Raw genomic sequence first — 16,264 nt, forward strand, 5'->3', positions numbered from 1 at the left:
CATTTCTCTTTACCTTTAGTAACTTGCTGTATGATGGCTATCATATTACCACAGGGAGAGGTAAGGACAGCTGAGAAGATTATAGGAAGCTCGCTTCCCTTTATTCAGGATACTGCCTATAAGTGCTATGTGCTTAGAGGTCGAAGCATTGTTAGAGACCCCACATACCCACTTCACGGTCTATTTCTGTTCCTCCCCTCTGGGAGGAGGTTTTGAAGTATTTCTAGCAGGACTACTAGATTCTGCAACAGCTTTGTTCCTTACATCTTGTAAATTCGCAGGATTCTTTTCCCCCTGCCATACATATGTATACATTCAAACTAGACTGTGATATTTCTCTGTGTCATATATATGAGTGTGTAGGTGGTTATATGCATAATGGTAATTTTTTTTTAATCCCATTTATAACCCGCCCTTCTCCGAAGACTCACGGCGGCTTACAATTTAAGCACAAACCAATGTGCTTAGCAATAGCCTTCATTCTGTGTATATGCCTGCTTATTAGGGCTTTCGCTCCCCCCAGCGGCATTATTACAAAGTCAGCTTATTGCCCCCAACAATCTGGGTCCTCATTTTACCTACCTCGGAAGGATGGAAGGCTGAGTCAACCTTGAGCCTGGTGGGATTGCAGGCAGCTGGTGTTACTTAAGGAGGCATTAGCTCACTTAATTTGAGAGCTGAATGCAACAAAACTTCATTTTAATGTATTAGTGCACATTTAAAGTTACAATAAAGATTCTATTCTATTCTATTCTATTCTATTCTATTCTATTCTATTCTATTCTATTCTATTCTATTCTATTCTATTCTATTCTATTCTATTCTATTCTATTCTATTCTATTCTATTCTATTCTATTCTATTCTATTCTATTCTATCCCATCCCATCCCATCCCATCCCATCCCATCCCATCCCATCCCATCCCATCCCATCCCATCCCATCTTTTCAGTGTTGATGGAAATATAATGGGATACTGTTTTTTAAAATATTAACACTAGTATGTAAAATGTGTACATCTGAGAGGATAGTTCTTATTTTGGAATTACAAATATTTAGGAAAAGCATTCATAAAACTATTTACTGAGTTATTTTAAGGGGATGATACATTATATAGCAGACATGTCAAACTTGCGATGTCATGTGACGTAGCGCGATGTATCGGAGCTTTTTTGCTGTTGCCGGCAATGGGGTGGGCGCGGTTTCTTCATGATGCATCTGGCCCACGAGCTGGCAGTTTGATACCCCTGTTATATAGTATCAGTGATTTTATTACATATAAGATTGTGCACATTGTTCATAAGGTCTTTGAATTGAAATGATACAATTAGGGTGAAAAACATTTTAATTAATATTTTTGTTTCATTAATTAAATGAACATGAGGTTGGGTAACAATAAGAAAGTTTCTAATTTATTCACAAAATTCATCTCAATAAAGAATGATGGCATTTATTGGTTAAAAGTATTTTTTTCTTATAGGTACAGTTCATATGTATACCATATGCAGGCACTTGATGATTGTAGGCCAATCAGCTAAGGTACCTAAAATAAAGTATAAGCATTTGTCTACTGCTGGTTCTGTCAAAATAAAATTGTCTTTTAAAATTACTGTTTGTTGTGTGTTGGGGAATGTTTAAACTTTTATTTGCATTACAAATATGTATTACTAAAATGCATTCCTTAAATAATAATAAGAAATCAAAACTTATTTTTCGAATAGGAAACTTTTAACCCACACACCTATAGAGATAATTAGGAAGAGAGATGTGTTTTCTCTAGAAGAGCAAATTCACTTATAAAAGCGGGGGGGGGGGGGGAAAGGCGGTTTGGCAGAGATCAGGTTTAGAAACAGGTAAGGAAATTGGGAATCCATTTTCAAAATGACTGCCTTGACATTTTAATGTATGATTTATTAAACATTTTTATTGTCTTTGTATTTAAATATGCATTGCCTGAACTTAGAGGAAAGCTCCAAATGGGCCCTATGCATCATTGGGATGTTCTTTAAGGGCTAACTCAGGAGTGCCCAATCTCCGGGCCATGGTCTGGTACTGGGCCATGTCTCGTTTGGAACTGGGGTGGGTGAGCGGCAAGCGCGTGTGCTTGCAGCGCAGCTCCATTTGCGTGAGCAGCAGGTACTCATGAGTGCGCATGAAACTTAATTTGTGCCTGTTGCTTATACAAATGGAGCTGTGCATGCAAGCATGCACGCCTGCCACTCACACGGAAATATTTCCTCCCTCCTCTTCCCCCCCCCCCCGCTGGTCTGCAAAGCTGGAAAGGTTGGGGATCTGTGGGCTAAATACACAAAATATTGCTGTTTTCTGTTATAAGAATATGTATTTGTCCTTTGTGACTATTGAGAGAGTTTTTATGGTGGGAGAAAGCATGTTATTATCAACAAAGCAACGGAAAACCATGATTCAGAATATTTTATCTTGCCCCTTTTGATTTGTATTTGATTTGTGAACAAAAAGTCAAATTAGGAGTTGTTTGGTTATCGATCCCTTTTTTAAAAAGCAATTATCTGTTTTTCTTTTTCCTTTTTTGCTAATTATATAGGGCTGGTAGTTCTCTGGGGAAGTTCAAAGGCAAATCATAATATTTAAATAAGAGTATAAAGCTTGCCTTAAGAGTGTGAGAACTAAGATGGTTTCAGAACTATAAAGATATGATCGTGGAATATTTATAAAATATACTCCATATATAGTCTTGCACATATTTTTACTATTTTGTGCTTTCACATGTTCAAGATAAGCTTAATATATAAAAGTATAATGTAGCTATTTGCAGTATAAAAATTACATGGTTATATAGAGGACTTTTATTGTATTAGGTTGAATTCCAGTGACATCTAGTGGCTATTTTTCACAATTACATTTTTTTTTCTTTTAAAAGAGTTGGTTAAAAAGATACTGTACAGTGGTCTCCTTCATTACTATGCAGGATACTTTAAAAGAAAAAAATATTAATTTTAGGAACATTAGCCAAACCAGGAATTCTGGGAGTTGAAGTCCACAAGTTATAAAAGGGCCAAGTTTGAAGACCCCTGACATAAATAAATAAAGCAAATAAAGAAAATACAATAAAGCAAGACTAGTCCCTCACTCCAATTTAAAACTGAAGTTTGAGATGTGACTTAGGACTTTATGTGAAAAAAAACTACTCCCTAATTTTATGCTTGAAACTGGGAAGAGAGGATGGTTTCTGATTGTAAGGGTATTAACTTAATTTAAGGAGCAAACAACTCTTGGAGAAGGTATGTGATTTATACACTCAAGGTTGGTAGCCAAAGGTAGTCAAAATTTGATCTATAACTTGAAATACATATATTAAAATATCAAAGAAAAAATAATCACAGTCTGGCTTATTAATAAAGGGATACTTTTTTAATAGGTGCTGGAATATTTATTGTGGGCATCAGTATGTATGGAATCATCAGTTCCACTTTTAGCTGTACACTATTTGACATGGAGAGCCACTCTGTATGCTGCTGTTTGTCAGTGTTACTATGATTGTCAATCTGGTATTCATGGAGAGGTAATAATCTCTATTTTTTATTAAAAGATATAAAAGATACTGCTATTTGAGCTGCTCTCTCTAAAGCATAGCTAAAAGGAGTTTCTTTGCTTTTATAATAGTTTATATTAGAATTTGAGATTTGTCAGTCTATATTTAGGATAGGAATTATTTACATGAAAATTTAGGATTTCAATGTGTGCTTTATAGGAGATTGATTAACTGCCTCTGGCAGTTTTTCCTTTTTCTGCTCAACAATCTTTTTGAATTACAAGAGTTATCAGATTTGGGTTTAAGTGCACAACTAACTTATTACTACTTTTATAAAGGCCATCATTTTTATTTTATTTGTCCCTTCTAATTTCTTGCTACCATGGGGCATCAATTGTTTTTGGTATTACTAATCAAACAAGTTTTTTCTATCCTGCCTATAGGTTAAATTCTCATGTGCCTTTTTCCCATTCATTATTTGTTATATATCCAATGTAGTCTCTCTAATATGTTTCCAATGTTGCTGTCTGTTTACTCATTGGCTCAAATCAAAAGTTGTGACATTTGAGCAGAAACACTGAAGGACATTTGCATCCCAGGTATTGCCAGTGTTTCCAAAATCCTTTCCCAACTTTGTTCCTTTTAGTACTTGCAATCTGACTCTCTGATAGGGTTTGGAGTATTGCATCTATAACATCAATTGGACTGCTAGGTTAAAATGGGCAGACAGTATTCCTATTTCCTTTCTTTACCTCCTATGTCCTTATTAAAAAAAGAAAATTTCAAAAATATTTTTATGTGAGAGTTTCAGAGTGTTGTTGTTAGCTGCGAAGTCATGTCCGACCCATCGCGACCCCATGGACAATGTTCCTCCAGGCCTTCCTTCCTGTCCTCTACCATCTTCTGGAGTCCATTTAAGCTCACACCTACTGCTTCAGTGACTCCATCCAGCCACCTCATTCTCTGTCATCCCTTTCTTCTCTTGCCCTCAACCTTTCCCAGCATTAGGCTCTTCTCCAGTGAGTCCTTCCTTCTCATTAGGTGGCCAAAGTATTTGAGTTTTAGCTTCAGGAACTGGCCTTCTAAAGAACAGTCAGGGTTGATCTCATCTAGGACTGACCGGTTTGATCGCCTTTGCAGAGTTCCCACAATAAATTAAATGAATGAATATATTATGTTGTAGGTATTCGCACGGCGTGCTTTGATTAAAATTGATGAACTAAAGCAAATGGAGATTATGAGTTCATCACCTCTGAGTATAGAAACAAAGAAAAAATTCAAAGAAGCAACTGTAAAGGTACATGTTTTTCATAAAGATTACTGCATTCCAAAACAGAAGTAATATATTAATCATGCATTTCTTCACTTTGAGCCAGATGGCAGCAATGATTTTTAAAAGAACAGTGTTTGAACCAAGAAGGCGACCAAAAGGAGTTCTGAGACCAAGAATAAAAGCTAATCTGAAAGAAGCACAGCATGTAAGTTTTAGGAATGTTGTCTTGTCCTGGTCGGAATAGGAAATCATGAAGGTGACTTTCCTTCATATTGTCTGTCTGTCTGTCTACTTAGATAGAGATTGTACCATTAGAATACCTGTTTTGAAAAGATTTGGGGCTCAACTGAGGGGTTTATATTATTTATGCTTCCAGATTCTGTCTTTAAAAAGAGATCTTTACATTGGAACCTAACTCTTTATCCTGCCTGGTCTTGTTTTTTGGTGCTGTCTGAAATTGCAAATAAGTACGAATGTATTTGAAACCACTACCTGATGTATAGATTTCTCAGGGGAATCTGGCTTAGAAGGCTGTATCTCTGGAAAGTAATTTCTATTGAGAAACCAGTTGCTGTCAGTGCCTGGCCACTGAAACTTTTACTATTACCGGTAGCTTTTTGAATCTTACTCGTTTGCCTCTCCCATTGGTATAAAGGCCAGAGTCATGATCTTTAATAATTAAATGGCATAGTGTGTTATACATATGCACACTATTTGCAGCATGTTTTAGCTTTCCCCCCCAACAATTCATTTTTTTAAAGAATCGGGTTTGTAACATTTTGCTTCTTATAATGGATTAAAAACAGCAGCCAGGTTTCACTTGACACCGAATTCTACAATATAACATTCAGCAGTCATGGTAACTGTTTTATAGAAATGTATTACTGTACCGTAGTTCTATTTATTTGAAATACAACATGATCCTTGATATTTTTATTTTATTTTAGCTGCCTTGGCCTCGTACCATCACAGAACGGTTGCTGATGGAAATATTTGATTGCAATTCATCAATTTTTTTTGCCATTATGGAGGCTCTGTTTGATAAAAACAGACGGACTCTTATTCCTGGACCTTCCGTTCCTGATGAAGTAGAAGTGCGTGATATTATTTCAGAACTCTGTTTTGCAGGCGCAGATATTCTTGATGGTAATTGAATATATATATATATAGATATGATATATGATATAGTGATAGGAAAACAAATACAAGCTCACTGCTCTATACAAAATTAACAGAGGTTAAGTTTCCTCAATCTGGCCACTTTCCAGATGTATGGACTGATTTTCAGGGTTCTTAGCAATAGCTATGATAGTTAGGGAATTGAATATTATATATTCTAGGGAAATCAGACTGATACCAATAGAAGAAAATATACATAGCTCAGGGTTGATCTGTGGAGTCCTCGCTGTTCTCTGATCTTGGTTTTTTTGTTTGCAGCTGTTTCGTTACCAGACTAGGTAACATCTTCAGTGTTAGAAGAGAGAGAGGTTTGATCAGTTTTCTATGGCAGACAAGTCAGAAATATTAGTAATTGTGAAAGGATAGGAAATTATTTTCCAGGTACCTAACATTTAAATAAGTGTTGCCCGCTTAGAATTATGGGTAAACTGAAACCTAATTTCTACCTCTGTGGGAGCAGAGAAAGCAATTCAGACTTGAAAAATACTCTTTGGCTTTCAACTGCCATGTTCTAGAAGAATGAGAAGGTGCTTATTGGGAAATGATCTCATTGTCTCAGGTCCTCAAGCCTGTTAGCAACAACCAGTTTACAGCACAACTCAGAAGATTTTCATCATGGTAAAAATTCTAGAGATTTTTCAGGACTGACTGCTACAGTGTTGAAATAGTTTTCCCTGGTACGTGTGGGGTCTTAGAGATGAAATTGTGCTAAGCCCTGCCCTTAATGTGAAATTAGCTCCAGAAATGGTACATCTTAAGTCCAATGAACCTTACTTTAGAGCCCCATCAATTAAATAAATGGAACTTCCATGGCTATTTTGAGGAATGACATTCCTGCAGCAGGTTTGTCAAGTTAAGGAGTTGAACAAGTATTAAATAATATATAGTATTTGAAAAGATTTGTGGGTTTTTTTTAGGTGGTGGTATCAGTGTTCCAAGTAACACTTCTGAGGTTTCTTCAATAATAACTACCTCATCACTTATGCAACAGATATTAGCAGGTATTTACATGTTTAATTTTACAGTGCTTAATTAATTAAAATGACAAAATGTTTATGTAAGATAGTGATTTATAAGACAAGTCATAATAAATATAATTTTACTGCAGATAAAAATGTTTTGACACCTTCTAAATTAACTTCTACTCCTTCTAAATTAACTTCTACTCCTCCCCTTTTAAAGAAAAATAAATAACCAGTAATTTGACAGTTTAGGTGACCATATTTTTTTTAGTGTTTTGTAAATGCTAACAGCGAATGTTATTGCTTGACATATAGCTTTTAAAATAACAACAGAAAAAGGAACAAAAGGAACAAAACACAAACATACATATATACATTATTAAAATACATGATAAGAGCTTCAAAAAAAAAATTAAAAAGATACAGCAGAAAAAACAACCCCCCATAATATAAAATATAATATGTTGCTATAATAAACCGAATAATAGAATTGGAAGGGCCCTTGAGGGTCTTGTAGCCCAATTCCCGGCTCAAGCAGGAAACCCTGTACCATTTCAGACAAAGGGTTGTCCAGTCTCTTCTTAAATACCTCCAGTGCTGGAGTACCCATAACTTCTGGAGACAACTTGTTTCAAAGATTAATTGTTCTTACTGTTAGGAAATTTCTTCTTAGTTCTAGGTTGCTTCTGTCCTTGAAACAGTTACAATTCTGTTCACAATTATCTGATGCAAACATGCAAGTGTGTGTACAGGCATACATACAAGCATATCCATATACATATCTAATACATTTATATAACATTCATACGTTTGTTAACTTCTGTATTTTCTATAAAGGAGTCCCATACTTTATTATACTTATTCATTCAGTGGTCATATATTTCTTAACATGTTTGTGATGCTCAGGTCAGTACAAGCAAAACTAGTAATTTGGAGTATAGGTGCTACTGTAGGTTTGGCTCATAGTGGGGCAAATCTCTCTTTTCCCAAATACCTTAAGTTTGTAGCTTAAGCCATTCTTGGCACCTTTTTAATGGCACGTAAATGGCTTAGGCCCGGGGTACTTGCGAGACCACCTGCTGCCAATGTCAACCTCCCATAGAGTTGGCCTCCTCAGGGTGCCATCGGCCAGGCAATGCCGGCTGGCGACTCCCAGGGGGAGAGCCTTCTCGGTGGGTGCACCAACCCTCTGGAACTAACTGTCCCTGGAGCTGCGGATGGCCCCTGACCTTCGGTCCTTCCGCCGTGACCTAAAGACCTGGTTATTCCAACAAGCGGGACTGGACTGATCATGGTTTTTAAATTTGGTTTTTTATTGGTTGAAATTGTTCTTATTTCTTATATTGTTTAATCCCCTTTTAATTTTGGTATTTATATCTTTTAACTTTTTATTGTTGTGAGCCGCCCTGAGTCCTCAGGGAGAAGGGCGGCATATAAATTTAATAAACCTTAAACCTTAAATGTAGATTGAATTGCTTGGTTCGCATTGCTCTCTTGAGTGTATATTGAAACATGAAAAATATTACGTATTCTGTTGACACAGAACAATAATTCAAGAATCAACAGTCAAAATTTGAAGGATCAAAATGCAAAAACTAAGTACAAAGTGTAAACACAATTAATAGCAGAATATAAACTAACAGAATCAGAACATGAGGTATTGCAAAAATAAAGATACTAGTTCCAATAATGCCTAGTGCAAATGAAGTTAAGGTTGGAAAGTAAGATCAAGGACATTATTCATTTTCAAGCTGTATTTGCACATCTTGCCAGCCCAGTGGCAAGTGAATCAGCTCTGTTATTCACACAGCATAAGTGTATATTGTTGAGTACAGAATTAATGTTGGAGAAAATATATTTTTAGTAAATATGAGTGTAGCCCGAAAAAAAAACAACATGAGAAAGAGACTTAAGATTGCTTTGCCTTGACTGGCTGTTATAAGTTGTCAGGATTTTAAGTTACTGTTACTATACAGATTGCCTTGCTTTATGTCCTATTTATTCACTGAAAAAATGGATGTAATACCCCATAGTCACGTGATCACGATCTCTGTGCTTGCAATTATGTCATTGTAGGAAGCCATAGTCATGTAATCACCATTTGCGATTTTCCCTGCTGGTTTTCCACAAGGAAGCTCAATAGGGAAGCTGGCATGAAAGCTAGCCTCCTGCAACTCATACATGACTTGCACCAGCCCTCCCAAGCTTTGCCCTGGGTCCTCATGACTCTCCTGTGGCCTGTATCAGCTATTCCAGCACTTCCCTGGTCTCCTGTGACTAGAATGTGACCTGCACCAGCCTTTACCAGGTCTCCAACCTCCCACAGCTTCCCATGGCAATTTCCCAAACTTTTGCAGTAGCCCTGCATTTCTAACCTGAGATTCCTGTATCTTCCTTCTTTACAACCCATACATCTGGGATTAAGATGGCAATCAGAACTGCCTAGGATTGCCATTTCTAAGTGATGTGGCTATATAATATTGTGCTTTACAACATCAGTCAGTGAGAGAAATCCTGATCATAATTGTCAATGTAACCCAATATAACTGTATATAGGAAAGTAGAATTCTAGTATTCTTGTTATGCTGTCTCATGACCTGGTCTACCTTGAAAGGCTGATAGTACTGGATCATAAATTATCCACAGAGATTAACCATAGAGTGTATTGAACTACAACTAACCAACCACATTCTAGTTATCAGGTTGTGTAGCCTAGCCAGACTCTAGACCAGAAAACTTGGGTTAAAAAAGTCAGGAATTCAAACAATAACCTGTACACAATCACTAGCTAGTCATCTGCTTATATTTGCTAGTGAACTAGTTAAAGTGGCTGTTTTGCAAGCAAAGGTTTTCTTCTTAGACTAGTTGTTTTTGAAGTACCTTGCAGTCCTCAGCCATTTTCCTTATGTAGGTTTAGTGAGATTCATCTGCCATATCTGAGTCAGTATATTCCTTCCTAATGCTTGCCAAGGTCACCTCCATTAAGTATTGCTCTGTAACCATAGTTTTAGGAATATTTTTCTGCCCAAACTAGGCTGCTATTTTGAGTCTTTGTCATTAGGGTTTCCACTAACACTTGTTTTTGCCAGAGAATCAATCATATTATCCATATAGTATAGAATAAGTGTTTGGTCCTCTATTTTGTTCTGACTTAGCCATCATAGATTCACTATTTGTGTCTGAGCGGAAACTTTATATGACGGGCAGTCTTCAACAATGGTTTCTTGCTCTAAGTACCAGTGGTTTCTACAGTTGTCCTTCTTATCCTTTCATTATTTGCAGTTCTGTGTTTTCACAGATGAGATCTTGGTATATGTGATAAAGGTTTTCCCATATCAGTAATTTTGGCCCTTTTTTGCTATAGATTTGTGGATGAGCTTTTACATAAAGTCTTGGCTAGGTTCATAGAACCATATACTAACATTTATAAACTATCACGATTGATTGCAGTTTGCAGTATTAGAACCAAGCAAGCCGCATGTTGATTTTGTGTATTTTGTGAAGCCAGTTTATTTAAAGTATATGGATCTCAGATGTAAAAATAGTATAGAAAATGGCAAAGGTGCAGCTGACATTTGATAATCACTAATTACCCAAAAAAGCTGTTGTTCTCTAGAACTTGTAATGTGAACCATGCCTTATAACAGACATGTCAAACTCGTGATGTCACACAATGTATCGGGATGGTTTTGCCATTGCCAGCAATGGGGTGGGTGCAGTTTCCGGATGATGCATCTGGCCCGCAGGCCGGCAGTTTGACACCCCTGCCTTATAACATTAACATTAATAAAATGGAATAGAATATAGGTTTCATATACCTACGTCCAGACCTTATTATATAGTTCTTCCACAATATATTTAATCTAGGCCTTAATGAAACATTATTTCCTCTACAAGGAATGACCTCTTCTCATGTATTCTTTGAATAAAAGTTCCAATTGATTATGACATGATATGCTAAATCAGGGGTGTCAAACTCAATTTCATTGAGGGCCGCATCAGCATTGCAGTTGCCCTCAGGGGGCTGGGTGGGTGTGGCCTACTGGGTAGGCGTGGCTAGAGTGCGTATGGCCTACTGCGTGGGCATGGCCAACTCTACATCGTTCGCATCAAGGGTGCCTATGGGGGCCTGGGCAGGAGTGGGACAGATCTGAGGGTCTCTGGCAGAAGGAGGGCCTCTGGGCCAGGGCCAAGGCAGTGGGGGCGGTTCCCTCACTGTTTCCAGGATGGCTTTGCGGGCCACATGAAACCACTTCACGGGCCGGATCCGGCCCCTGGGCCTTGTGTTTGACATGTCTGTGCTAAATGAAAGCAGTTGAAGATGTTTGCAGCAAAATTAGTAATATGGATATACTGTGTAACAGTTTAAAACGTTTTGTAGATTTTATTACAGTTTACAAAAAATAAAATATTCTTAAACAGTTTATATTACTCTTACAGGGAAAAATGGTATTTCCGCAGATGCCGCGTTAAGGTTTATTAAGATAATCTTCAGTTATGAGGAATGGGATTCATTTGATCATGCAATTGTACTGTTTTTTTCATTCCTTCAGGTAAAGAATTTTATTTGTTTTATTCAGTTCTATAATACAATCATAAATCATGTAGTTTCATTATTTAAAAATGATAATAAGCCCTATATTAATTCTTATTTCTCTATATATTAGAATCAAAGCAATCCAGCATGGAAGAAAGCAAAGGCAGAAATCAAGCTACTACTTGTAATGCAGAATTTATTGACTGTAAAAAAAGCAAGACATGGTTTGTCTGTTCAAGGAGATAATATCCGAGAAATAGCTGCTTTTCGTAGTCCAGGGAAAAAATATATAGGGTTTCTAGGTGGGTTACAGATTACCACTAGAGTGATTTGCTGAATTTCATTAATTTAGTTAAAACATGGTCTTTCTAACAAATAAAATAATCCATTATTTGGGATTTCTAAAAGTCTTAACACTTCTAAATTAATATGTTGCAGTTGTGACCTGGTTCCAGTACTAGCATATTTGTATTGCATTTTGTTGTAAATCATGTTAATAGTCTAGAAATGCTGCAGTAATGTCTACTCTAAGTCTTGAACATATGAATTGATGGCACAACAGGACCAGGCTATTACTTTAGTTTTGATCAAACAATTACATTACATTACATTAAAAAAAAATCCCAGACTTACATTTTCACAGAGAAGATGAAATAAAAAAGATTGACAGAAAAGGAACATTTTTGTTGCTAATGTGTTATATTTTATATTTGCTGTTATTAAACAAAAAATGAATTCTTATTTAAGTTGGCATTTTCTTAGACATGTTTATTCATATTTTGTTAGTTTTATTCAAAAAGATCTATAAAATTGAAACTATACTTCATTTTCATAATTCTTATTTTTAACCTAACCCTAACAAACTGAGAATTTGAACTTAACTAATATCTTAATATAATATTGATTTATTTTTTTTCTTTTTAAAATAAATTGAAACTGTAGAAGGAGCAGTACAACCAACAAAAGTTACTGATGATCTTTTTCTGCTGGCGAGGACTCTTTATTCTTCTGTCTGTAAATCTGAAGAGGTATAGTAAAATTAGATCATTGGTATTAGGTATATGAAATAGAAGTGTTAAATTAATGGGATGTAAATGTGGTTTATCTCTTATGCTTCTATTGATGTCTGATTTTAGTTATCTCCTAGCATTTTTGTATTCAGTTTAATGATTCCACTGGTTAATCTGTGGACAGGAGACAAGAATACCTGAAAGTGTTTTGATTTTTTCCAGTATTTTCTCAGTATGCATTGAGCTTACTACTGAATAACTTTGAAAGAAATTGTGTGACCTAATTATCTTCAGATAGCAATGTACAGTATATCAAGTGCATCTGAAATTAGAAAGTAAAATAATTATGTTTAAAGTTGAAATACACTATATGTTTTACAGATATTACAAAACCAATGCAAATCACAAAAAGTACTTTCACTGAAGTATAAGATTTATAAAGTTTTTGACTTCTCAAGTTTTTGCACATTTTAAAAGTTGGACATTTTAAATATGTACTTTGTGAAGGATGCAAATTTGCAGGAGTTTCAATTATTGAAGGAATAACAAGGATCGGGCATTTGGAGAAAATTAACACATCAGATAGAAAAGTATTTGACAACTATTGCTTGTTGACAACTATTTGCTAAGAAGCATTAGAAAAATACTTATGTTTCAGGTTCACCAGCCGGCCAGAGAAATGATAATTGATGCAACCATGTTTTTGTGGCAAAAGTGTAAAGTAGGAATTCAAAAGATCCAGATGAGTGGAAATAACTTTTTAAAGTTCATTCATAAATACCAAACACCCAAGGTAATCTTTTATCATAAAGTTTTACTTACAAACTTACAGATCAATATGAGCTTACATAATTATAATCGGTTCACTTATTGATTTTGAAGTGGGTCCTGATATTTGTTTGGTAAACTCTGCCTAGTATAACTAGGATAATTTCTGTAAGGAAAATTAAGTACAATTTGCTTATGATGTGCATATAGGGCAAAGGGGCTATATGTAATCAGCTGAAGCTGAGCATGTAGATGACAGCAGACATAGAAATGCTCCAGTTCAGCCCCTTAGGAAGTAGTAGTTGAAAGAAATAGAAGAAAGTAACATAACTAGTGGTGGGATTCAAATACCTGAACATCTGGTTCTCTGCATGGATGCACGCCTGGGCCTCTGAGGCCTAGAATAGACTTCTGGAAGTGATATCCATGCACTTCCTGTGGGCTGTTCTAGGCCTGGGAGACCTCCTTCAGGCCTCCGAGACCTAGAACGGACTTCCAGAAGCAGCATAGATTCAGCTGGTTCTCTGAGCTCAACAAAATTTAGCTACTGGTTCTACCGAACCAGTGCGAACCGGCTGAATCCCACCACTGAACATAACAAAGATGCAATGCTATTATGGACAGTTTGCAGAGAAAAAATTGACAAGGAGATTTGGGAAAGGTTTATGTTTTAGGCTTAAATAAGATAAATTGCAAGCAACAAGTAAAAGAAGAAAGGAGAGAAATGTAAATTTAATTCATATCAACACCATTCTCTGAACAATATATGTATACAATATTTCTATTTTTTGTTAGGAATTGTTGCTTCCATCATATCCATATACCACTTCATGCACTTCCTTTTTCTTTGAAACTTCTCATATGAAAATCTTACAAATTTTGTCCAACCATAACTTTCTCAATTTTCTTCTTTCTTTCAGCCTATTCTTTCTTCTTTCACATAATTCTTTTACAGTTTAGACCTGATTCATACTTTGCATATGACCAGAGCACCTCAATATGTTTCTTTTGTACTGGTGACTTATTTTTGATTTCAGTTTTGTTCAATATTGAACCATACACTAAACATTCCAAGAATGAAATCTTTCATCAAACTTTCATTCTTCACTAATTCCCTCAATTTTAATTGTATCAGACTAATAAAACTTACAGATTTCATTCATTAGTAGACATGCTCAAACTGCATTCAAAACCAACTGGTATTTACCACTGATTATTCATTTTTGATTCTCCAAAGGGCCCCATAATTATCTTAATTTGTCTTCACCTATCAATTTATGTGACCTTGCAGACTAAGTTTTGATCTGGTTTGATTAATTCAGAATGTTGTATAGTTCTTCATGTTTTTTTTATCACCCATTAGAGCATAATATACAGATGACACCAACCTATGAATTCCTATTTTCATACATAGCCACATGACAAAGGTTCATAGTTTCTTAGATGTATTTTTGATTTTTCATTCATAATTAAATATATAGCTCCAGTTCTTCTCATGTATTTATCAGTTCCACTTCATAAGACAAAAAAATCTTTTAAAAATATATTATATCCTTTCTCTTCCTTTTTTTATCAGAAATATATATTTGTATTTCTTTTTTACATTTCATTCATTGATTCATATTCTTTATCATGTTCTCGTACTTCAACAATCTTCCACATATCATGGGCAAGCAAGATTTTCATATAACAGTTTTAGGAAAGAAAAAAGTAGATTGGTTACCCTTATCCACTTTTGGAACTCCTTAGTAATGATATGATAGACAGTTTTGGCATGGTTTGGCCAGTATGTCACAAGTGTGACCAAACTGAGTTTTATGCTAGCCATACTGACATTATTCTATGAAAACTAAGTTCAGAGACACCATTTTGAAATTACCATATAGTTTTTACATCTTACCAGTCAAAAAGAACATGCATTGTACTGATGAACACTTAAAATACAATTTCTTATATGGTTTGCTAAATAGTTGCTGTGATAGCAGTGACTATGTGAATTGAAATTTGATGGGCAAGCTTTCTACCCAAGCCTCTGCCTAGCTCTAGGAAATTTGAAATGTTGCTTGGAGAAAGTGAGAACGGGTATGTGTGATTGCACTGATTGCCTGGTAAAATGCTATGGGTAAGCAAAATTATCTTGGTATATACATTGTTCATGTCTATATACAGGTAGTCCTTATCTAAAGGCCACAGTTGAGCCTAAAATTTCCATTGCTAAGCAAGTCAGTACTTAAGTGAGTTTTACGACTTTTCTTGCCACAGTTGTTAAGTGCAGTTAAGTTAGCCACACAGATATTGAGTGAATTTGGCTTCTCCATTGTGACCTTTCAGAAGGTCACAAGAGTTGATCACATGAACCTGGAATTTTTGAACCATCATAAATACATGCCAGTTGCCAAGCATCCAAATTTTGATCATATGCCTATAGGGATGCTGCAACAGTTATAAGTGTGAAAAATTGTCATAGGTCACTTTTTCCAGTGCCTTTGTAACTTGGAATGGTCACTCCATGAATTGTAAGTTGAAGACTAATTTATTTCCTATTTGTAAATTCTACAGTAAATTTCTAACAGTCTTACTTTAATTTTGTTTGTTTGCCTAGTGGCTTCACATCCTTTATGTAATTAATGAAGTAATTCACACCATTAATCTTGGAACCATTAATCCTGTATTAATAGCTGAAGTATCATTAAGGCTAACATCAGTGATGGAAAGTATTGCAGACCTCAAATCTGGAGACGTACCAGGTACGTGGTTTTTACAATTTAGTTGACAACACATAATAATGGTATGTAGTGTTATAACATATTAAATTCATCCTATTTTATTTAACATCTTTATGAAGAAGCTAGGAGATGCCATCTGCTAGTGTAGGATGAAATGTCACCGGTGTGCTAATAATATCTTGCAATCTGTTTTTGTCAGTCTTATGTGGTAGACAAGACAGAAAATATAACTAGATGAGCTAATTCTACTTTATTGTAAAAGTACATTAACGGAACCTTGCACATTTGAAAGTATCCCCC

At 35.6% G+C, this 16,264-nt stretch overlaps 1 protein-coding gene across 1 annotated transcript in view; it reads left to right on the top strand.

Moving 5' to 3' along the window:
• Nucleotides 1–16,264, top strand: part of CFAP54 (cilia and flagella associated protein 54) — a gene marked incomplete at both ends in the record, with an annotated part of 175,159 nt that overhangs the window by 10,621 nt on the left and 148,274 nt on the right. Inside the window, 11 exons of the mRNA XM_083366027.1 lie at nt 1,479–1,537; nt 3,396–3,539; nt 4,693–4,806; nt 4,886–4,987; nt 5,730–5,928; nt 6,879–6,962; nt 11,364–11,476; nt 11,591–11,762; nt 12,403–12,488; nt 13,129–13,263; nt 15,841–15,985. Of these exons, the coding sequence (XP_083222153.1) occupies nt 1,479–1,537; nt 3,396–3,539; nt 4,693–4,806; nt 4,886–4,987; nt 5,730–5,928; nt 6,879–6,962; nt 11,364–11,476; nt 11,591–11,762; nt 12,403–12,488; nt 13,129–13,263; nt 15,841–15,985 (1,353 nt within the window). The remainder of the gene's footprint in view (nt 1–1,478; nt 1,538–3,395; nt 3,540–4,692; nt 4,807–4,885; nt 4,988–5,729; nt 5,929–6,878; nt 6,963–11,363; nt 11,477–11,590; nt 11,763–12,402; nt 12,489–13,128; nt 13,264–15,840; nt 15,986–16,264) is intronic.

The sequence above is a fragment of the Vipera ursinii genome, assembly GCF_947247035.1.
Source record: "Vipera ursinii genome assembly, chromosome: 6".
NCBI lineage: Eukaryota > Metazoa > Chordata > Lepidosauria > Squamata > Viperidae > Vipera > Vipera ursinii.